The sequence below is a fragment of the Zootermopsis nevadensis genome, unplaced genomic scaffold (genome assembly GCF_977971745.1).
Source record: "Zootermopsis nevadensis isolate Lab colony 2312 unplaced genomic scaffold, Znev_1.0 Znev_ptg000030l, whole genome shotgun sequence".
Classification (NCBI taxonomy): Eukaryota; Metazoa; Arthropoda; class Insecta; order Blattodea; family Termopsidae; genus Zootermopsis; species Zootermopsis nevadensis.
The window spans coordinates 6,638,918-6,662,130 of NW_028259162.1; the positions used below are offsets into that span (position 1 = coordinate 6,638,918).

At 36.6% G+C, this 23,213-nt stretch overlaps 2 protein-coding genes across 4 annotated transcripts; one reads left to right on the forward strand and one right to left on the reverse strand.

Annotated features, from left to right (window-relative positions):
• Positions 1–625: 625 nt before the first annotated feature.
• On the forward strand, positions 626–6,068 carry LOC110831031 (AN1-type zinc finger protein 4). The gene is made up of 5 exons (XM_022066561.2): positions 626–1,231; positions 1,313–1,514; positions 1,842–1,991; positions 3,249–3,369; positions 3,615–6,068. The coding sequence occupies exons 1-5, from the start codon at positions 1,072–1,074 to the stop codon at positions 5,109–5,111; spliced, it is 2,130 nt and encodes a 709-aa protein (XP_021922253.2). The 5' UTR covers positions 626–1,071; the 3' UTR covers positions 5,112–6,068.
• A 1,183-nt stretch (positions 6,069–7,251) lies between these two features.
• Positions 7,252–18,182, reverse strand: Ipk2 (Inositol phosphate kinase 2). 3 transcript variants are annotated; one of them, XM_022066573.2, is made up of 6 exons: positions 17,968–18,182; positions 12,493–12,685; positions 11,933–12,109; positions 11,635–11,759; positions 10,739–10,874; positions 7,252–9,714 (listed from the first exon to the last, which is right to left on the reverse strand). In XM_022066573.2, the coding sequence occupies exons 2-6, from the start codon at positions 12,668–12,670 to the stop codon at positions 8,963–8,965; spliced, it is 1,368 nt and encodes a 455-aa protein (XP_021922265.2). In that variant the 5' UTR covers positions 12,671–12,685; positions 17,968–18,182; the 3' UTR covers positions 7,252–8,962. The 3 variants fall into 3 exon arrangements, with proteins under 3 accessions (XP_021922265.2, XP_021922266.2, XP_021922264.2); XM_022066574.2 differs by lacking the exon at positions 17,968–18,182 and adding an exon at positions 17,783–17,870; XM_022066572.2 differs by lacking the exon at positions 17,968–18,182 and adding an exon at positions 12,801–12,970.
• Between the last annotated feature and the right edge of the window lie 5,031 nt (positions 18,183–23,213).

Sequence of the window (23,213 nt, forward strand, 5' to 3'; positions counted from 1 at the left end):
CATATGACTTCATTACCAGTATGCATGCGAACACAGATGTAGACAAAATCATTACATAAAGGCTAACTAACAAATCCTCTGAAAATGTGGCAAAGTTCAAATACTTGGAAACGATGTTAACATATCATAATTGCATTCACGAAAAAATGCAAAGCAGACAATTTGGGGAATGCTTGTTACCACGTAGTTCAGAAGCTTTTGTCTTCCCGTCTCCTGTCTAAAAATATAAAGACTAATTTTACGGTCAATTATAATTTAAATAATTTTACCTGTTATTCTGGATGAGTGTAAAACCTGGTCCCTCACGTTAAAGAAAACTATATCAGCAAAAGTATTTTCTTCATTCCGTTGCTATTAAAGCTCAAAATCCCGGGCTTAGCTGCAATACGCTGCTAACCAACGATATATAAACTGTGACACAAGTCGATATTCGACACATTGCCGGCAACACTCACATTACCGTTGTTTACACTTAACCAGAGCCAAACTTGCTTTAAGTTATGTGACACAAAATAATTTATCTTTTGTAAACTATCTTCACGAAAATTTCATAACATACATTATATTATAACAACAGAATTAAATAAAAACCGACATCTTATCTTATTTGGTATTGGCAACACTGCTGAATTCCTTCCAGTATGCAAATGGTAATATAAGCAATTGGCTACGAATTGTGATGAGTAATGATTCTAGCAGACGGTTATATGAGGATACCGGGAGTGAAACGAAGCAAACTATCGCATATTTTTAATACAGTAGATATTTGAACTTATTTCACGTTGTATGTTAGTTGTTTGAGGTTGTGAGGTTTTAGAAACTTGTCAGTTTTGTTTCACAAACATGAGACCAAATTTTTGCCTAGGCTGTGATTTGCAGATTTGTTTAGTTGCGTGTTAAAGTACTATGTCTTCTCGTGAAACTGTGTATAATGCTTAGAAGAAATGTGTTTTGAAGAACTTGCATTCCATTATAGTACAAATTCAACTTAAAACCTAACCTCATAAGTACGAGTGATGCTCTTCTCCAGACGAAGGGTATTTAATCATCACGAATTTTTACCAATGAATAATGTCGCAACATGGCTACCAACGAACACTTAATTATTCTCTTCCACAAGAGGGAACCATGGACTTATTCATCGAGACACTTACTGGAACAGCGTTTGAGATGACAGTATCTCCTTTTGATACTGTCATGTCAATCAAATCAAAGATTCAGAGAGTAGAAGGTAGGACTTCTACAGTGTGACTATCTAGAGCTGTGTTGTTCTTCTGCGGTATTCTAGTTTTCATTTTGCATGCTGTTTCAGGTATCCCCGTGTCACACCAACATCTACTGTACAACCTTAAAGAATTAGATGATTCAGCATGTCTCATAGATTATGCCATTCAAGATGGTGCCACACTCAAGTTGGTATTATCAATGAGAGGTGGACCTATTAGCACCCGGCGTCTCCCTCCAGGGGAAGAGCTTGCTTGGAAAGAATTACGAGAATTTGTTGAAAGTAACAGGTAATGATATAGCTAGGCTGAAAAAGGCAAATTTGGAAATGTGACACATTTCACTTTAAATTGTGTTGACATTCCATCATCCTTCCTTCTCCTCCTCCCCCTTCCAGTTTCAGCTGTCAACATAACTTTTCAGTTTCCACATATTATCTTTCCTCCATCCTTTAGAGAGACAGTGAATAGATATAAATGATTTCCCATAAGTTTAATGTTGGTAATAAATAGTTAATAATGATACATGATAGGTAGATGCATAACTGATGTTATAACTTTGCATCTTTTTCCAAGACAGAAGCTGCTTTGGTTAGAAAGTGTAAATTCAATTTTCAGGGAGGATGTGTTTGAACATCTGCCTCCTGGATGTCATGTAACAGTACTTGTGTTCCGTGAAGGTGATCAAGTCAACTTGTTCAGAGTTATTGAAAACGAAGATGGGACATATTCTCCACTCTCTGAATCTTGGAGTGGCTCTTCCATTCGGTAAGAATTTTCTCAAGCTTGCCTTATAAAATGATGGTCAGCACACATACCCATTAAATTTAGTTATATTGCTTTGGCTTTAAAGTATATGAAAATATAACTCCAATATCATGGTCAGCTCATGAATTGATCATTACACTGGTCTGAATTGTATATAACTGCAATTACAAATTTAATTTTCATTTTGGTACATTTGTCTGTGACGTGGTAGCTTTAAGAAGCTTAAGGACAGGACCCATATCTTGGAATTTGGCAGCTATAAAAAACCCTTATGATGAATCTGCCTTCAAAATATTGTCCTTCAGCAGTTACTCACTTCTACCAGCACCTGTACAGTTGTTCAAAACATTTATGGAAGAAGTCACAATGCATGACCTCCTGCAGCACACACATGGAAGCCCCTTAAAACATCTGACAGCTCTTCAAGTCCTTCATCCACAGAAAGTGGTACAAATTGCACTGTCTGGAGTTGGGAGAATATGATGGTTCCAGAAGCATCGTGATAACCATGCATGGTAAGTTTCAACTCTCAAGCAGTGGTTAATTTTCTAGAACCAATCTTTGTCCTACCACATTTGAGGCAAACTGCTTCCTGTACACAGGTGCGCATCTCCTTCTGCTTCTTCTTGTTGACAGTAGCTCCCTCAGGATTGACTTGTGTATGATGGCCTACCATTGAAAGATATCCAACATCATCATCCCTTTCAAGCAATCCTGCTGACTCTTCATGTCAGCAACCAGCAGCATCCACCTAGAGGATTGTTCTTTACTTTGGTCAAGATTTAATCATCCGTGATGACCTTTCAGATGAAGTCTGCTGCATTGATGTGTTCACCACTGATCCATATGCTGTCACTGCCTTATTCATGCATCAGAATCCTTGATGTGATGGACCTTCACAGAGAACGGAAACTGCCAACCAAAATTCTTATTTTTTTGCTCTCATATCTACCATCCAACAGTGATCATAATGCATAACCCCCCCCCCCCCCCACCTATCTCACCTTGTTACTTGTTTTGCTATGTTACAAGCTATCTGCTGCATGTCTCTTCTTCATGATTACTGTTCAACCTGTGATGCCATTTGAACACATTGGATACCCCCAGACTATGTGCAATGTAGCTGTATTTGTATTCTAATTATTATGGATTTAATCCTAATCAAGGATGTTGTACGAGTGGAATGCATTGAATGTTATTACATTATATACAAGTTATATGGAATCAAAATATTGACATTTTAATTTATTTCGTTAGGAATCTATTTGCTGAGGAGGAGCCAGAAGAAAGTGCAAGAAGACTCCAAGAAAACTCTGTTACAATGGGAAAAATGCAAGAGCTTCGAACAAGGATGGAAAAATTATCTTTGCAAAAGAAGGCAAGATTCTAACTTTTAAATATTTTAGTATGATATGCCTCCATATCTGCATTTAGTGCGTGTGTATATACCTCCTCTCCCCATCAAGCACCTGCATGGCATATAGCGGGACAACTTTATGTTAGTCACTACATCATGATGCTTGGTTTAGTTGTGTTAACATTTCTACAGGGACTCACACATATGTATGCTATAGAATACGATAATTACAATGCAATTAACAATTCTATTTTCATATGTTACAGCCAAAGAAACCAACTCCACGTGTTCTTTCAGCTAAACGCCCACTGCTTCATAATCGTAGGGGAACGCCTCGACCCCACCAAAATCATAAATCAGGGTCCCCAGATCACAGTGACATTCCACAGACAAAGAAACAAAGTAATATCCTACAGCTTCCTCCCATAAATAAATCAGAAATAAACTTAACGTCTGCCACCCCACACAGACAACGCTCAAGTGGTAGAACGTACTTGGCAACAAGTTCCCTCCTCCAACCACAGAATCAGCTGCATGTTAGAAGAACCAGAGACCTGGAAACTAAACTCTCAGATGATGGAAGTGAATGCGACAGTAATTTAACGGGAACTGTAAATCAACCTGGTAGAAGAGGATCACAACAGCACAAATTACCACCAGTTGTTTCAACTTTTATTCCCCTTTCGGGCAGTTTGGAAACCAGCAACGGTACAGGAAATAATAGGCATCTCCTAGACATGAAATGGAGCCAAAACACTAATTATGGACAGGGAAGAGGTACAGGAAGTAGAAGTTGCAGGGAAAAAACAAAAAATTCTAAGGAAGACTTAAGTCTGAGTGGAAGTCAGGCAGTTTCAGTCATACCAACACCGAACATCGCCATAGTGGGAAAGGAAGAGCCAGATTTTACTTCACCTCCGAATCATATCTTAGTTCCATCCAAAGAAGCTACCACATTTACAGTTTCACAGATCCATCAGAAACGAGTAAGAACACCCATTAGCAATAGCCAAAACCGATACAGAGTGTCGCGATTCATTATAGATGACGATGATCGGCCCAAAACTTCCCCAGATGAGTTGACTCAACGACAGGAAGCTGCAAAGGAATTGTGTAATATTCTCAGTGAAACCAAATGGCATAGACAGGAACAACAGCGGAGAGTTCACTGTAGCAATTCACAATTAGAAGTGCTAGGTGATTTACCTCTAGCACAAAAAAGGAATGAAAGTAATTCACAAGACTTTGTGCAACAAGAGGTAAGGTCTACAATTGACTTGACAGTTCCTCAGAAGTCATCAGTGATCAATGTGACGACACAGTCTCCAAGATATGGCCGCAGAAGTGGTATGTTGCTGTCAACCAAATGTCATGATAAGAATGATAAAGTAGAACATGATGCAGCTACCATACACCAGACAGAACTAAATCTAAATTCAGATTCAGTGAGACAATCAAAACGATTGTCATCTTCTGGTCATGGTAATTTGCTGTATCCTGCGCACAAGAGGATGGAATTGGCTCCACAATCCTTGCCTCTTGTTCCCACTAAGAAGCAAAGCACAGTGAGAAGTCGGTGTGCGGAGTGTAGAAAGAGACTGAATATTACAAATGTATATACCTGTCGCTGCGACAAACTTTTCTGCGCTGCTCATCGTTACTCAGAACTACATAACTGCACATTTGACTATAAAAGTGATGGTCGCAAAATACTAGAACAAACTAACCCACTAGTTACAGCACCAAAGTTGCCAAAAATTTAAAAAAATATTATAAAATTACACCAGAATTGTATGTCAGCAAAAATTGCTCTAAGTATTTTTAGTTTAAATTGCTGCAGATAAAACATACATCTTCCTGTTTATATATTTCAATGCAAAGTGATAAGTATTTCATACTAATATTTCTTTCAGTAATTGTTTCATTCATTTAGGAAAGGTGTTGTGTTTATAAGAATAATCTCTGAGACTTCAGTTCATTTTAATTACATGGTTTATAAGCAAGAAAATTTGGCTTATTCTAATGTAATTTACAAACACAACGAAGGAATGTGTATAATATTTTCAAAATGCTACTGTAAGGGTCAAGCTTCCTTAATAACTTGAATAAATACATAGTTATAAAATGTGATAATATTTGTGCCTGTTTTTTTTGTTTGTTTGTTTTCATAACTGTAATGGATCTAGGTTATAAGTTACCAAAATAGCTTTGCCAAGAATATTTCCATTGAACAGTTCAATTTGAAAGTACTTATTTCACATGAAATTATCTAGTAACGATGTTTACTCCGATCTCTGATTTTGTATGCACACTTTAAAAGTAGAAAGAGTTTTACAGTTACTGTCTTTAATAATTCAGACAATAGTTTGTTTATATGTAATAACCATAGCACTGTTTATGAAATGGAAAACTTTGTGATGAGATTTCAGTTCCCATGAAGATGACTGATATTATGCCATGCAGTCTGGTAGAAACTGTATTTCAGATGTGGTCAAGATAGAGGCAGTAAGCACCTCTACAACATCAGACAGTTTTTACCAGGTTACATGGTACAGTATCCAGCATATTTTATGATGTTCCAATTTCAAGCTTGTAATAATTTAATCCACAATCAATTCCATCTGTCACTATAACCAAAGTAAATGCTTACCTCAAGAAATAACTTGGTTACACAATATTAAATGCCAACCAATAAAAATGCTTTTTCTTTATGCTGCCGACATCTCAGTGGTTTTTCTACCAATCCTCAATTCTGACATACCATAATCCCGTACATCGCAGCCTGTCACAGAGGCACAGGATTTGACATGCCATCCATCCACTGTGCCATTTTCTTAGATGAGAAGGGGTTCAATTCCCAGAACATATTACCCGTAATTTCCCATGGTTTATTTCATGATCTCTCCAGCAAAGCTGTAAAATACCAGCAGAGTTAAGGATGGGTTTAAATAACAACAGACATCTGATATGCAGTCAATACAGACCATGACTGATGCTACACAACAACAATAATTCAGAGGACTGCAAGGAAAGAGAATATAAGACGATAGATGTTCCAACAAACACAGAATCTCACAAAACCACAAACTGGCTAATTAAAGGAAAAACTTCCATTTTCATACTCATTACCATCAAATTTCACTGGTAAACGTCTGTGGGGAGGCTATTTTACGTTACACATGCAGATTCAAAATACTCGTAACCCATTAGGGTTACGAGTATTGAGGCAGTAAGCTTCTCTCAAACTTTGGTCAAAATCCACCAGACTACATCAAGCAACAACCCAGAAAACGGCCATCTTCATATTAATTGTTATGATAACCTCAAATTTCATGGAATCAATCAGTTACACACCTTTAAAGAATCAAAATCAACTTGTAAAATAAAGTATTGAGAGCTTCTACTCCTAAGCCTGAAAATAGTCAATTGCTTCAGATAAGCAGACCACTACACTTCTTTAAGCCTCATCTATAACTAAGGTTTATATTACCTTGGCTTTTTAGTATTGACATTTATTAACCTAATAATGGCCTTCAAAATATTCTGAAACAATAATGGCCAAAAATGTAACGTTATATTGAACATAAATGTTTGGTAATGTCACCTTTGTCAGTTTCTAAAAGTAATCAGGGAAGGAGGAATATGCAGGCATTTCATAAAACATAAAAATGTGTGTATTGACACCAAGACTAGAGCAGTACATATTTTTGTGCCAGATGGTACAGCTGTATGGCCATTAAATTTGCCCAAAACGTTTTGTAAAGCTATGATAACAGAACCACGTATCTTAAAAAGAACTTGTGTCATAACAAAAGTAGAAAATAAGTCCACACAATTTACTTTTATTTTATGATAAAAAATTCAAATGGAAAGGATCAGACTTCATACTTCTAAACCAAAGAAAACTTTATAAATTCTTTTAATATCCTCAAAATTATATGAAGGTGGAAATTATGTGAATAAGTTTTCCTGATGTTATGTAAACTGAAGGTTAATTACAGCAATAAAAAGAGAGTTATATTAAATCACAATCCACCATATCTACACAGCCATTACAAATTCTGGCTATGTATCTCAAGAAATTTGTCTAGTACAATGTTCATTAATTTGTTTCTTTATCTTGGTTCTTGGGTTATTTAACAGTGTTCTTCCAAACGCATTGGTTGTATACCTTCAAATAGGATGATAATGTGAATAATGGATTGGAAAAGCTATCAATGGAAGTTGTCATGGGCATTTTAAGGTAATATCCCAGCAATTTATCTAGAGGGACTAAGGTAAAAATCATGGAAATCTCAGTCAGGACAGTTCATCTACTGGCCAAAATTCAAAGCTGGGAACTACAGAGCATTAAATAAGAGTAACCATAAATCAATCAAACATCTTAAAAATTGTACCCACTGACTTACAGTTTGTATCAGCTTGTGCCAAGCAACATCTCCCTCATAATGTTGATATGGACATGTAATGCATATTCAAATCACTGATTTTATTATCCCTGAAAATACAAATACCAGCCAAAAGCATAAAACATGAAGTTCCTCTTTGTACACAGTGGCACATAATTATTAATCACCTATCGGAACGCAGAGGGTATTCTGTGTGCTTTTCATGATTTCTTGGCAGAAATTCTTGCATCAGCTGAATCTTGTATAGAAAAAGATGCAAGTCCTGTGCCAAACTTTTTCTGCAGCCATTTGGGTGTTAAAATTTATACAGAATTCTCTGCATCAATAAAACTGAACAATTGTTTGGAAAATAAAAATTCAACAACTGTTGCTCACTGCTGGGCTGTACAGTGGTTCGTAATAATATCCCAAGTCTACTTTATTTCCAAAAATAAATAGAAATGCAATTAGTTAAAATTGAATGACTAATTATGTGCCAATCTGTACAAATCTTTTTATCTCTCCTGTATCTTCATATTTTCTTTTAAAATTTACTTCCACATTTCATTATTTATCCTCTCATCAGAATATTAGACTGTTGCAACCATTTGAAACAAATGATAAAATGTGTTATAAAATTTCACATGTCTAGTAACAAACATTTCCTGAATTTAGATGCCTCACGATTTAATTGTGATTCTTCGTTTATGTTCCTTACTTACCATTCCCATATATTTGAATTTTGGTAAGTCTTCAGTGCATTTTACATATCATTAGATAGACTCAAATAATATAATAATAAAACCACATACATACAGGAAAATTTACATAACCATCACTACTCATATCTCCACAATCACTTCCATACAATTTTCCTCATATTTTAAGTTTTAAGGCTGCTAAATGAAAATGGATTTTGTGTAAGATCCATCATGTTAATTAATTAAAAACTAGCCGATCTAATGCATAGTAACTATTCAAGGTGACACAAGAACATGAAAAAAAAATCATCAATGCTCCAGGTAGAATAAAGTAGCTAAGGGGGCCGCGTCGCAAAGTCCTGTCGGCAACCATGCAGAGACGTAATTTTTTTTTAAATTGGTCCCAAATAAGAGAACCTTACGTACACAATATATAAAACTTTACAAAATTCCTAAAAACATCTTGTTAAAGCATATTTTGGCAGGAAACTTTCAGAATACGTATGTACAGACATCACTCACGACTCAATCGGGATTTAATGCTGACAAGGACATTTCTTCCAATAAACTCTCAAACAACTTGACAAGATTCTCAATTCCTTCCAGATAGTTTGTATCTAGTTCATCATTCACCGATGGAAATGGATGAGCAAAATCAATCATTTTTACCTGAACCCACTCCTCTTTGCTTAGAGGCTTGTCAGCACTTTTCAAGTCATTCAGCTGAAACGTATAGTTCTCTTTCATTGACTGAAGATCTTTCTCATAATTGTTAATAAGGGAGTGGGTTTGACATGCCTTCTCAAAACCAGCATGCCAACTACTATCATCAAAGATACCATTCTGTTTCTGGAAAGAAGCTGGAGTTCCAGGTACGGACAATGTATTGGGAGAAAGCCTTCCATTAGAACTTCTAGAATTACGTGATTTGTCGGGTGCCAATCCTGAAAAATTGAACTGGTCAGAATTTCGTTGTGAACAGAATCCAGGGCTAAGCGTTCCAAGATTAAATGGACCGCCAAACACCGGTGGAGTGGTGACACTGAGGGTTAATGCTCGGCCCAAGATTGGACTCAACGGACGACTTGGACTGCAACCCTCAATTTTGAGACACTGTCTGAGTCTTCTTGCATCATAAACAAGCAGAAGGGAACTTGAATACAGTCTGAATCTGCGTTGAATCCTGCACCATCGGAGTATTCGCCACAGACTAGCGAGAAACTGCAGCATCATTTGACGACTCAGGCCAGAGTCAGAATTCAAGTACAGCTTCAAGGCTGAACAACAAAAGAAATTATTAGTTTCTAGAAGATGATGAAGGGGGTTTAAGAAAAAAATGCACAGAAATATTTTTCAGAGGGAGAATTTCTGCTCAGAAAGATAACAATAAAACTTTAGTTTCATTAAGTGTTACAGTTTAATAGCCTTGAACAGTTAAGTTACTGCAACAGCACTTTACTATAAAATTCACTCAGATTTAATAAGATTCCTATGAAAGTTGTTTTCAGATATAAAATTCATCTATTTCCCTTACAGAAGGTCTCACATATATTCAAAATGCTCATTTAAGAGAATCAAAATATTTAAGAAAATTATTGACTTATTAATTTCAAACCCAAATAAAATTAGATTTAATAGCACTTCTTCACAATGCTGGGACTGCAATAAAGACATTTGGAACTTGTGGGTTATCGGGACACATTGCTTTAAATTTGTTAGGTTAGGTTAGGTTAGCTTGGGTTAGGTTAGGTTAATGTGTATGGATAAATGAGATATACTTGAAAGTTATTATATTTTAATTCAATGAATGACAACTAACCTAACCTAACCTATTTTTAAAGCAATGTGTCCCGATAACCCACAAGTACCACAAGTTTCAAATGGATAGAAATGTGTTTATAAATATCCATTTTTATAAAGTTTTGCATCTTTAATGTGGATACCATGACTATGTGTTTTTGAGAAGCTTTCATGGCAGCGACAATGTTGAGATTTTATTCTGAGTTGTAATAATAATCCAGAAGAACAACAATGACTATATTTTTTGCTACATTACTAACACAATCAAATCTTGACCCCAGGCTGGCAGTTCTAATTAATGTTTACATCATTTCCTCATACTTCCAAATGAATATTTGGAAAGGATCTTAAAGATCTCAACGATTACATCCCACATTATTGTTAGACAACCTAAGAGATAAGAAATATCATCTAAATACCCAAAATGTTTTGAATAAGTACACCTAAAATCTGCTCAGACTACAGTAGGATAATATTAATTCTATTCCTGACATAACTTACCATCTCTCACAGTAGTCTTGTTCAAATTCTTCCCATAATCTTTCCCCAACTTCATAACATTACCAGTAGATATTCTGTGAACTTGAAAGCCAGGAATGCAGAACCCAAGATCCTGTTTGCATTCACTATATTTTTGCTGAAAAAATTAAAAATATAAAAAGAACTCTGATTTCAGATACAAGGAATGGATACAGAAATTTTGTGGGGAAGTAACTAACCCCATCGCCCTTCTTGAGAAGCTAACTGTATGTTCAGCTAGTCAAGAAATTCTCTGCCTTCCACGGAACGTGAAGATTCAATACCGTGTTCACAACACCTCTCTATCAAGCCAATCCACAGCTACCAATCCAATATCTCTCAGATCTGTTTTAATATTATCCTCTCCTCTTTGCCTATATATTCTCTTCACTGAAGTTTAAGTGAATGAAACTGCTTCAAGATGATGTCAAATAGTACGTTTCACTGTGTTCGATCATTAGATTCTACTACTGAAATGTTAGTTACAAATTAGTTACCATAGGCTGGACAATTTCTGGCAAGACAGAATTTTTTTCTTTGCCACCAGATCCAGATCAGCTCCACGCTCCAACCAGCTTCCTATCCGATGGGTGCTAGGATTCATTCTTCAAGGGTAAAGTGACAAGAGAATGATGCTATGAGAAGTCTAAGAGGCTATATAATTCCAGTAACACAAATCTAAGACAATCCTTAGCTGACTCAATTTATGAGCCAACTCTCTAATGTTCCATCACGAAAACATGAGAACCCCTTATCAGGCAGCTGAGGCCCACAGCCCTACAGTTCTATTATAACATCATAGAACACTGAATGTAAGTAAAAAAAATCTGTAATTCTTCATGCTATAACACTACAACTAGACAAAAACAGCAACTTACATCTTCATTTTTCCTCTTCTCTAATGATGCCTCGGGATCCCACGTTTGTCTTCCAATTTTGACATCCATGATACACGGTTCTGCAATGTCATTTGCTACATTGTCCAATATGATGAACTTGACATCTGAATTTAACACATAATTCACAGTAATATGTAAACAATTAAATAAACTATTCTCTCAGTACCGGCAAACTCATATTTTTTTAATAGAAATGTAAGAGTACATAGTAATCATCTTCATCAGGGCTCCATAAAGACACATTTCCATTTATCACTGAACTTTATAGAATTCTTACCTTTTTCATTTATTTTCAAGGTTGTAGTGCCCAAAAATTTTGGGACCAATTTCTTGAGCTCAACTGATACTGCATCATTAGCACTCTGCAAGTCTTGATAAAACTTTATTTCACGTTCCCCATAAGCAGGTTTCTCTATTGGTTTCAATACATACCCGTCCTTATGTTTCAACATTCCTGCAAGAACAAGTTTGCATAAATTGTGAGACCTGATAATTTCATGGAGGTGAACATTTGGAATGTTGTCTACATTATGATGCCACGCAGTAAAGTACGTGACTGACGACTCTTTTGTATCTTGAAGATGGAGGCAATGATTTTTTCCAAAAATAAACTCATTATAATCAGTTTACAAAACTACGTATATTATAACCAGCAATTAAAACATGCTCACTCTAGATATTTGTGAAAAATGTAAGATGTTCTAACAAACTCAAACGTAACCTAGCATACCACAAATGTCTGAAAAGTGTGAATATACGAAAGGTTTAGCCGTAAAAGTGACAGTTATGACATGAAATTTAAAATATTTAAATCAAGAAAATGTAAGTCTCTATTACCTAGTGTATTTTTACCATCTCCAAATGAATGTCCTGCAACTTGGTTTTCCATGGGCAGTGTATTTGGTGGGAGAGAACAGTTTTTATTTGCATCGTCAACATCAAAATGTGTTGCCTTAATTCCATTCAACTTCAGAAACTTCTCCCCTGCCTTGCTTCGTACTGAAACGGTACTCATCTTGCAATCTTCAACCTGAAAACGTATTCACGTCATTAAATTTAGATTTACCAGGAATAAAATACTTAACACGAAGTATCATAAATATGACTATCATAATGACTGGTACACAATACAAACTGGTCAGTACCATAATGGCTTCAAATCATGAGTCTATTAATTGAAAATCTCGTTGTTTGTAATTTATATGGTGTTCCTGTTCGACATATACAAACTGTTACGCCCATCCAGGGCAATTATATGTACAATCGTATGAACAGTGGTGTTTAAGATTACCAACACACGTAGTCATCAAACGCTTCCTGAAAGCTGCCAGCATTGCCAACCTGCACTAAAGGCATTTCCGCTCAACGAAGCATTTGTGAGGGATAATTCATTCCTGCTTTTTCTATACGTATCGTTACATAACCAGAAGTTAGTAGTGTCTAGTGCATATATTTTTAATCAACACTCAATTTGGGTACACAAACACATTTATAGTGTTAGAAGTGGCTTTTAAAATTCAGATGCGACATTTCATAAATGTGCCATCTATTTCCTAAAATAAAAATTTCTTGTCGTGAAAAATGTTCCTGCAAACCCTCTTAATCAGTTAAAGCCCGAAGACATTCTCAATCGAGTGTCAAAGAAAATCAGATATTTATAGGTAATGGAGATAAATCTCATCTGACCAAGTATTGCCGGTGGTGAATCTCATCTCCCTTGTCTTCCTATCTTCCCTCCACAACAATATCAAGAGCGCTCTCCGACGAAATTGTGATGTTAAATAAGTGACAACGAGATTCGACTCAATTAATTTGTTGAAACTGTCTTTATACATCCTACTACAACGGCCGTCACCAAATTTCATCTTCAAGGCCATATAAAATCGCACAACTTGTAACACGAACCGCAGAACACAAGCGAGTGAAGACGGTTGAGAACTCGCAGCGTACATGCTAGAACCGCTTTAAACTATGTAATTTGGTGACGTGGTAATTCAACATTCCTGCCAAAATGCCGTGGCCCATTTTCAGTGATCCCGAATAGCCTATAACTGAGGTCCGTCTCTAGAATTTCGTCCCATATTCATATTAACCTGTTACTGTTCAGGCTTCATAACCACAGCCGAACACTGGGAGAGCTGATGTATTGCGTTTAAATATTGCAAATTTTTACAAATTTTCTTTGGTTCCTTGGCGACAGATTTCTAATTTATTCGAATCAAATTTGTAAGCCGCGTCAGGTTCTTATTATTCAAATTTTAAATTTCACTTAAGTTCGAAACACTCGTGAGTCCCGTCTACTTTTAATGGAGAATACTGTTGTTATCTAGGTACACACTGTACACATCTCGGTATCGCGTGACTTCCCATATCTTCTGTCACATCACATATTTACGAGTACTGTTGACAGGAGTTATCTCTGGTTTCCCAGATATATCTGCCACAATGTTGGCTTCATGACGTTACTTTGGTAACTAATTCCATTCCTTTTAAGGAACCTCGAAGGTTTTTACGTGTTCACGCAAGCCCGCCACTGGAATCTAACCTGGCCACATAACTCGAGCTCACATCCCCACAGCTATACCTATAAGATCCACTTTAATATTGTATTTCTTTCTACACCTATATTTCAGGAATGGTCTCTTCCCTTCAGATTTCCAAACCAAAATCTTGTGTTCATTTCTCATCACCATTTTGAATAATTCTATACAAGAATTACGACATACGATTCCCATGTTTGTTTGTTTCCAACAAATACATTCTAAATCAACTGCCGGTTTTCAAATCAACAATCCTTTTCAAAAATATAGACAGAAGTTTTAAACATCTGGCAAGACAGTAAAACCAACATCATCAATGCGGGATACTGTGAAGTAGCATGACCTTAACGTGCTGAAAAACGTGTTTAAAAAGGTCACAGTACTGGCATTGTTCTTAAAGATAAAAACACAGTAATCGACAGGACTACATTTTGAATATAAATTCCGTAATGCCTAGATAAAATGTGGTTTGATGAGAAGCTAAAACGTGTACAAAATCTTCTTTCATGAAGACAAGAGGCTGTTATCCTATGTCAAACAAAAGCAGTCCTTTTTAAAGCGTATACAGAATTACTCGTTTCCTTAAGACAAGTGCACTAGACCTGAGGCATTACGTTTGAAGCCTTAAGATTGCCAGGAACTATACGTTCAGAGATTAGGGGGCAATGATTCTTAAAGATTAAAAGTTGATTAGGATAAATGCTTCAGCAAATACCAAAGATACGTAGAAGTCACGTTTAGCACAAACAATGAGTGTTATCGACGATCAAAATGTCAAAGCTTAGTGATAAATATGTAATTAACGAGTCTCAGAATTTCATGAGACATTTTGAGTTATGGACTGTATTAATACTATAATTATTTGTTAACTAGTAATGCATGTTTCTTGATATCAATTCATATTATAATCATCACCGTGATAGGCCAGTTAAAAAAGAAAAATCAATGAAAATAAGTTAACTTTAAAATATATTTTATTATTGTTGGAATGCCAAAGTTATCTGGCATTCAATAAAATCTTCTCGGGCAATCAACCGCGACTTCAGAGGTAGCCAGTCACATCAGAACCCTGATGATGGGGACAGAGTTGGTTCCCGAAACGTCGGTTTACTACGGTAACCACTTGACTCAGCTGATTGCCCGAGAAGATTTTATTGATTGTACTCGCCGCGAAAGTCTCAAATCCTATATTACCTGGCATTCTATATTTTTAAGAAATTAGTATACTCGTAAGCAATGTCGTATTATATCGAAAACAAAAGGGAAATTTCTAGTTGATGTAGGCTTATTTCTCTAACTTATATGAATCAATATCAATTTACACGACATTGCTTCCACGCTCGGCATTCCACATTTTGCTTCGTCTAAACAGCAAGTTTTCTCTTGAGAAGCTAACAGCCTCTCAGCTGATAAGTATTTACCGCCATTTAAGGAACCAGAAAGTTACTGTTTTCACATCTTGCTACCGGTCCTTATCCTGAGCCAGATGACGCTATCCCACCCCATCATATTCTGTTTCTTTAAGATCCATTTTAATATTATCCTCCCATCTACACCAAATCTCCCTTCATGTTTCGTTGTCTTATAATGAAACACTTAAGACACTGAAGAAGAGTGAACATTAATTTTATTTCCCATTAATTATAATTAGAGAAGTCAACAGATGTCAACAGTTGGTCCTACAAATATATTTCACACCGAACAGCTTCAATGCAAGTTTTCTTTAATACAATGGACGACCTTCCGTGAACATGTGGGACAGCCCTGATCAGCTTGATTTCACAAACTGGTTTCTAAAATTTGTAATAGTCTTTTTTTTTAATGGTGTTGTCTGGAAAGGTCGATATATCAACGTTTTACGATACATGCTAAATTTGCGTGCTACGTAGCCACTATACGTAGACAAACAGCTGATTAAGAACAGAATGACAAATGACTGCTGATTTTTCGTCTCCTTTGTTTGTGAGATTAGTATAATTCAGACTCATGTACTCCGGGACCCATATTTGCTTTGTATTCAGCCTCACAAGGTAAATGATATTATTAAAGTGTAGGTGAATGTTGTGTCCAGCTTTCAGTGTAGAATGCTGATATCAATGCAAATAGAAGTTTTCAAACTTTTCTGTATTGTGGCCAACGTCCTGCATCAATATTTTAACACAAAGCGTCACCTACATATTATGTCGTATCTTAATAATAATTCAAATAGGACTTCCTAGGGAGCACTGGCCAACTTTCTTACATCAAATACTTAATTTTCATACACAAATATAACTTTCCCTATAAACTTAACAATTTCTATGGTTTCGTTGTCTTCCTATACATGAGCATGGCGAAATAGACCAGAGTTTAAAACAAACAGATCATTACTAATTTGAATATCACTTTGACCAATTGCTGCAAGTTCGTCATGATAAACAAGAGTCTGAGAGGTATCATGCTAAGATGAACTAACGCCGTTCAATTTCAGATGCTGGATACTAAAAAACTAGGAGCCCAACAAACGCTATTACAAAAGCCTCATATATACAAATCATACAAACAAAATAGACGAAAGAAGTCGATAAAGTCCGAAACCTGAAGCTACACAGCGATCACCAAACATCGACATTCGGACAGATGAGTACTTTGATAAACAATTATATGAAATGGCGTGTGTGTATGTTATATCAACTGATCAGTGTACGTAGTTGACAGCAACACGAGCACAAAGTAAGAGTATTATCTAACAACAACTACGAGACTAATAGACAGAAGAAATAATCTTATACAAAGTTCGAAATTCCACATATATTAATATATCTTACACCGTATTCGAGTATGCTCTAAATTTTTAAAGTTACTTTTATCATAGAATAATGTTACGTATGTCAAGGCTGGCTAAAGATTGATGTTGATGGTCACATTTCAAAAGCGTGACCAATTTGCTTATGAAATTTACATGTTATGAACGGGGTAAATACAGTGATGTTTGTCTACGGACAAAACCGCACATGCCTATCCTAAGTAAACAAATAATAATAAATTTGGTGTTCGTCATATACAATATATACACACACACGAAGAAGAAGTAATGTAAATGCTAACCAGAAAACAAACGTAACGTAACCTAATCCATCCGTATCTAATAACTACATAATTTCTGTAAGCATTTTCATGAAATGTGGTACGGATAAGCTACATAGTTAATTAAATTTATTTCCTAACTCCTTAACATCTAAAATGATTATTATTACGCAACGTGATCGTTGATGATCTTACCCATTAGTAAACAGTCTAATGTATTTTAGCATAAATGTCAGTAATTATTAAACAATTACAATAGCTGATGGAAATCTAAATATCATACTATTAATTTTTATAATAATGTGTTGACGTAATGAAGGATGTAACGTGAGATTTTTCAGCAAGACATAAAAGAATAAATAAATAAATAAATCGAGACGTCACCAATTTAATTTAACATGTGAACCTCGTGGCCAAAATTATATTGTACGAGAAGACCATAAAAACGAAATTGTACAAAACAAACATTCACGCAGGCGTCTGTCGAAGATAGCAATTAAAAACACAAAACCTTTGCTAACCTTTTACAATCTTGCACCACACACACATCATTTAATAATGTAATGTACTTAACCATCAGCAGTTTATACACATCTTACTTTCTAGATGGTCACTGGAAAATGTATAGCTGCAACTAGCATTTGTACATACATCTACAAATAATTTATGGTAGGCTAATACTTTTTAAAAGAAAGAATTGTCTTACCTTATTATGACGCAAATATCCTTACTGCTGCAGGTACCTGTTAAGTTTCGCCTGTCCAGACCATCCTCTGCATCTTGAATGCACCTCCTTTCGTCAGAGCGAACTTGGCAAACAACGCAATACCTTGATTCCAGTGTGACGTAACCATATACCATACATGCAACCGCCTTCAGCACAGACACAGGTGATGTCAAACATAAATCTCTTTCATGTTTCTGCAAAGCCGAGCGCAGACCGAGGCGAGCAATGTTAGCGAACGATGTTGTTGGACAGTTTTTGTAAACAATGTTGACAAAAACTCGATGCCAGGACCAAAACGACTTTTAGGAAATATTTATTCTGGCATACATTTAGTCGGTCAGACACTCGCTAGTTTTATTTTTATAATCTTCTGACGTGGCATTCCATAACCATAACTCATAAATGTAACATGTTCTATGAACCACTCGACATCCATAATAAATACTGTATCATTTAAATATTTCATACAAGAGCTACGTATCTTAAGTAAAGATTAACAAGACTGCCTAACGTTGTCTTTAACCATTAGTTATTATTATTATTATTATTATTATTATTATTTAGTGTTCTGTCTGACGACAGGTCCATATGAACAGGATCCTTCCATCCTTTTCTCGGACTGGGACCTGTTCATATACGTTCTTGGCAGATGATCCAGAAGTGGTTTGCCATTGCCTTCTTCTGTGTGTGAATGGAGTAATTGTTGGGATGCCACGGAGAAACCGGGGAAGCCCCCTAGGAAAACTCCGTGTTGCCTAGACCACGGCCTTGCCCAATACAAGTTATAAATTCGGGCACCGCCGGGAATCGAACCCGAAACCCCCAGGATTACAAGGCCAGCGTTCTAACCGCTAGACCACCGTTTTAGATGTTATTTTAATTTATTAATAACAAAATATGTGTGAAGTAGACGAACACGGGTTGCTTTAAAGTTTATCGTTCTGCTACCGAACATTAAATGTTCCCAGAAACAATTTTCTCCGATTACTAAATGTTTACAAGAAACGTTCGTCACACATTAATCTGAGGAAAACTGCGAACATTTATCGTCTTTGTCTGCACCCAGCTTAAAGAATAAAAAAGCAAGTCAATAAATGAGCTTTACCTTTCGAAATTCATCCAACCTTCAACACGACGCAGTTGTAGGCAGTTACTAATGAAATGTAGGTGGGGCTGGTGTGACCACTGCCCCTGACCTTTAACCCGCAGACTACAATTCATGTTTTCTTACAACCGCGAAGCATTTACGCGTTTTACAACATAGAATGCGTGCGAATTTGTGACGTATAGCGTTTTGACGTAATTGAAACATGGTACTCTGTTCTAATGGCAGTCTATATAATTTTGTACACGCCTGTAACACATTTCTTCAGATACTGTAAAATTTAAGTGCTTTACTGTGAAAGAAGAACATCAATTTAATTATTTTTAATTGAAACAAAAAGATGACCCAGACTAACACAAGCATGGCCTTGAAAACTTCGAAACCTGGGGTTGCCGTTTCAAATTCTGCCCCAATCAAATGAAGTTTTATTCATTTCAAGAGAACTAATGTTGTTTTAAAAATCCATTACGACAATTTGTGAAAGAAATTAGTACATAATTATTTAAATATATAAAGTCGTGACTTCCCGGTGTCAAGATACTGATTAATTAAAGTGTCAGCAGAGCGAAAAGTCGCTCAGACAGCCTAGAAATTCTCAACCTTTCTTAAAATAATAAGGTAGTTACCATATTCACAACACTGGTCCTTATCTTGAGCCAGATGAATCCAATCCATACATTTTAACGTTTCTTCAATCTACTCCTAAGTCTCAAAAGTGGTACAGGATATTAAAACAAAATCATGAACATAATTATGCAATTAATACTAGTGACACGTATAATTGCGAAGCCAGCAAGTTACCAGAGATCAAATTACAAGAATCATACTGATAAAGTAGCCTAATTAGCTACATATGTAAATACCAATGTTAACACAAAAGTGTATGAAACAGAAGACAATGAACAAGTAGGATACCGCTGACAGATTTCTGCTTCAAGGTTGTGGCTTTTCATGCTATAGTGAGAGAACTGATTAGAAAGATTGTCTAACCAGTTAACTAAATACGAGTAACTAACTCTGAGGCCGAAGGTTCAATACCGCTATGCCTAAACATGGTCGAACAAGCGTGACTTGTTCGACCATGCGTCTGCCTCGTACGTAGAAAAAAGATCACTTACTCAGCACCACGGCGGAACAAAGCGGACCCAAGATTTAGACTTATTTTAGGTTCTTTCAGCACATATAACTAAAAAGGGAAATGCAACACAGAAATTACAACGATAATGGCAATGAACTGCGAGTGGGCAAAGATCTGAAAGAAAACTATTCAAGAATATTTCAAGGTGAAACCTCAGTTTTCGCTTCGAGAGAAAACTACGAAAAATATCTGAGAGGCTAGCCGGTCGTCTCGGGCAATCAGCCGCGTTAACTGGTTACCGTAGTAAATCGACGTTTCGGGAACAAACTCTGTCCCCCACCTTCAGGGTTCTGATGTGACTGGATCCTCCGCAAAAGTCTCAAATCCTATATTTTCAAAATTGAAGTCCTTTACATCGTCACATTCGCCGGACGGGAAATGGCGGCCTTGGGTATGCGTTTTATGAGAGAATGTGATCGATACCAGGACATCAGGCTGGATGCTGAAAGATAGCCTCACCCTTATTCATAGTTGGCTCCCGGTTAAAACCCTCGGCCCAGAGACGAATACCCTGACTCAGCTTTTTCGTAGTTTTTCTCAATCCAAGGATAGTACCTTAAAAAAGGTCGTGACCGCGTCCTTCCCTATCCCTCCCAATTCATTATTCATTTCTCATCCTCTCAATCGACGCTACAGTCTGAGTCACTGACAGCGTCATTAAACAAAACATAGACAAATAAATTCATCCGCCATGAGGCAGCACTCCTCAGGCATCCAGAACTTCCTTGTCACAATTAATGGTTTACATCAGAGTCTGCTTTGCATTCTGTCTGTCTTCATTTTACTTGTTATTATAAATTATTTTTATACTCTTAACTTCACACATACATTTTCTGCTGTGCCTGTAATTTGTTCGTGATCTTGTCAGTCTTGTAATAACCCAATGAAGGTCGAATCGCATTTTTGCCAATTCTAAACTTTCTCGATGTCTCCTTTCAACAACTTATTACGAACATTTACGGCATCGTTGGAATTAGGTTGACGCTGGCATAAAAGGAACTGAACAGAAGAAATAATTAAAATTAACCTTGCAGCGTCCAGTAACCATTGTTGTATGAAGCCACAGTCTTACGTAATTTCTGTCACATAATACAAAATGACACCGGCTGGGGATTACGATAAACATTTCTCTCTCCCGTTTCAGACTATTTCTCATTTATCTTCGCCAAACAGATGTTCAGTTATACATAGTAACGTATTGTAAGATAACAGATACTCAGATAACTACATACAGTTGCGGATTTATCTATATTTAGACTTATCAGCACCTTCAGAGTATCTAATAAGTCCTGTGAAGAACTAGTGACACCAACTCTCCAAATGTCACTCCTTTTTATAGAATGCGGATCAAAATTTTTATCAAATATCTCTTGACACGTGCAAAAAAACATAAAAAAATTATAATTTTGCTTATTAACATAATTTTTATTTAATCAGGGTTAAGATAATATCAAGGCCGCCATTAAACCCGATCCACAATGAATTCCATTCAACTCGCATCGTCACAATTCAGTTTCCTAAGATAAATCTTAATATTATCTTACGATCTGCTCGATTCTACAAGAAAATTCTGGATTCCACAGCACAACAAATTTTAAATTACAATATACTTCCATGACCCTCGGTTAAAAAGTCATAGTCCATCCAATGTATTATATCATCTTGTGTATTCTACAGACGCCCACAGGATCTGAGACACACTGTTGTTATAGACCTCGAGTTTTTCTAAGATTAAAGGACCCCCTCGAAACGGCACTGGAATTCGTAACAACATGATAAGCTCTATTTAACTGCGTCTGCAACAGCGTATTATTATGCCCCTCCTCACCAACTTAGTCCATAATCCAAATATTCATTTTCATATCGTATCTCCGGAAAACAGATTTAGCATGCACCTGTACTACTCATAACAGACCAATCTAAATTAAACATTTACGAGTAACAGTCATCTGAAAACCATAATGCATCGGGCTTCGTTATTACGTTTGCAAACGGACGTCCTAACCTACAACATCGGCAAAACAATTGTCGAGACACGGAAACTCAAGGCGCTTTGTAATTCTCAGTGCGATTAATTAAAATGGAAATCAAAAAATCCCAGAAAAATGCTGTTTATTAACGCAACTAGAACATATTCACAACTTCACAAATTTACAATACGATAAATACCTGTGCGACAACCAAGTTTCGTCACAATTTAGTTTTATCAATTTATTAACTTTTTTCAGTTCGCGAATAGTTCTTCTAATCTTTAAAATTATACAGTAGCCTGGCAGCAATGAACTTAACATGATCGGGGAGAGCGGAGTACAGAGATAACCCCATTGCATTCTTCCTCAGGGTCTGACTGACCACTGACGAGCACCTCTTCTGGGCCCGTGTTCCGTATACATATTAATGGGTTCATATTTAATTGAAAAACTCTCACAAATGATTAGCCTCTCTAGTAATTAACACTACGCAACCTCCTATCGACAAAATACAACTCCCCCCGAACTTTCTCCGCACAGCGTCACCACGCGAAGCCTTTGGGACCGTATGCGGAGTAAAACTGTTTCACTATATAAAAAAGTAAAAGTAAATCTGTCCCACTATACGCCGTGTAGGTCGTTTGGGGGGCGGGGGCATTCTTGACCTTGGCACCAGATAAGGGTGAGTGGCCAGCATCACGCCCCGGGAAAGGAGCCCGGTACCCACTGGATAGGAGGTTGAGTGGGCCCCAGAACCAGTCAGGATGCAGAGGCTAGAAGAAAAATCCTCTGCCCTAGTCGGGGATCGAGCTCCGGTCGTCCAGTCCGTAGCCAGTCACTATATTGACTGACGTGACAAAAACAATCTTTCTTTTTTGAACTATGGCAGTACCATGTGTCCCAGCAACCAAACTAAAACCGAATTTAACTTACTGACACCCACTAAAAATGTTATAGAAGCACTTCGACTGAAATATTAATTCGATGAAGTAAGTTACCTTAACTTGTAGCT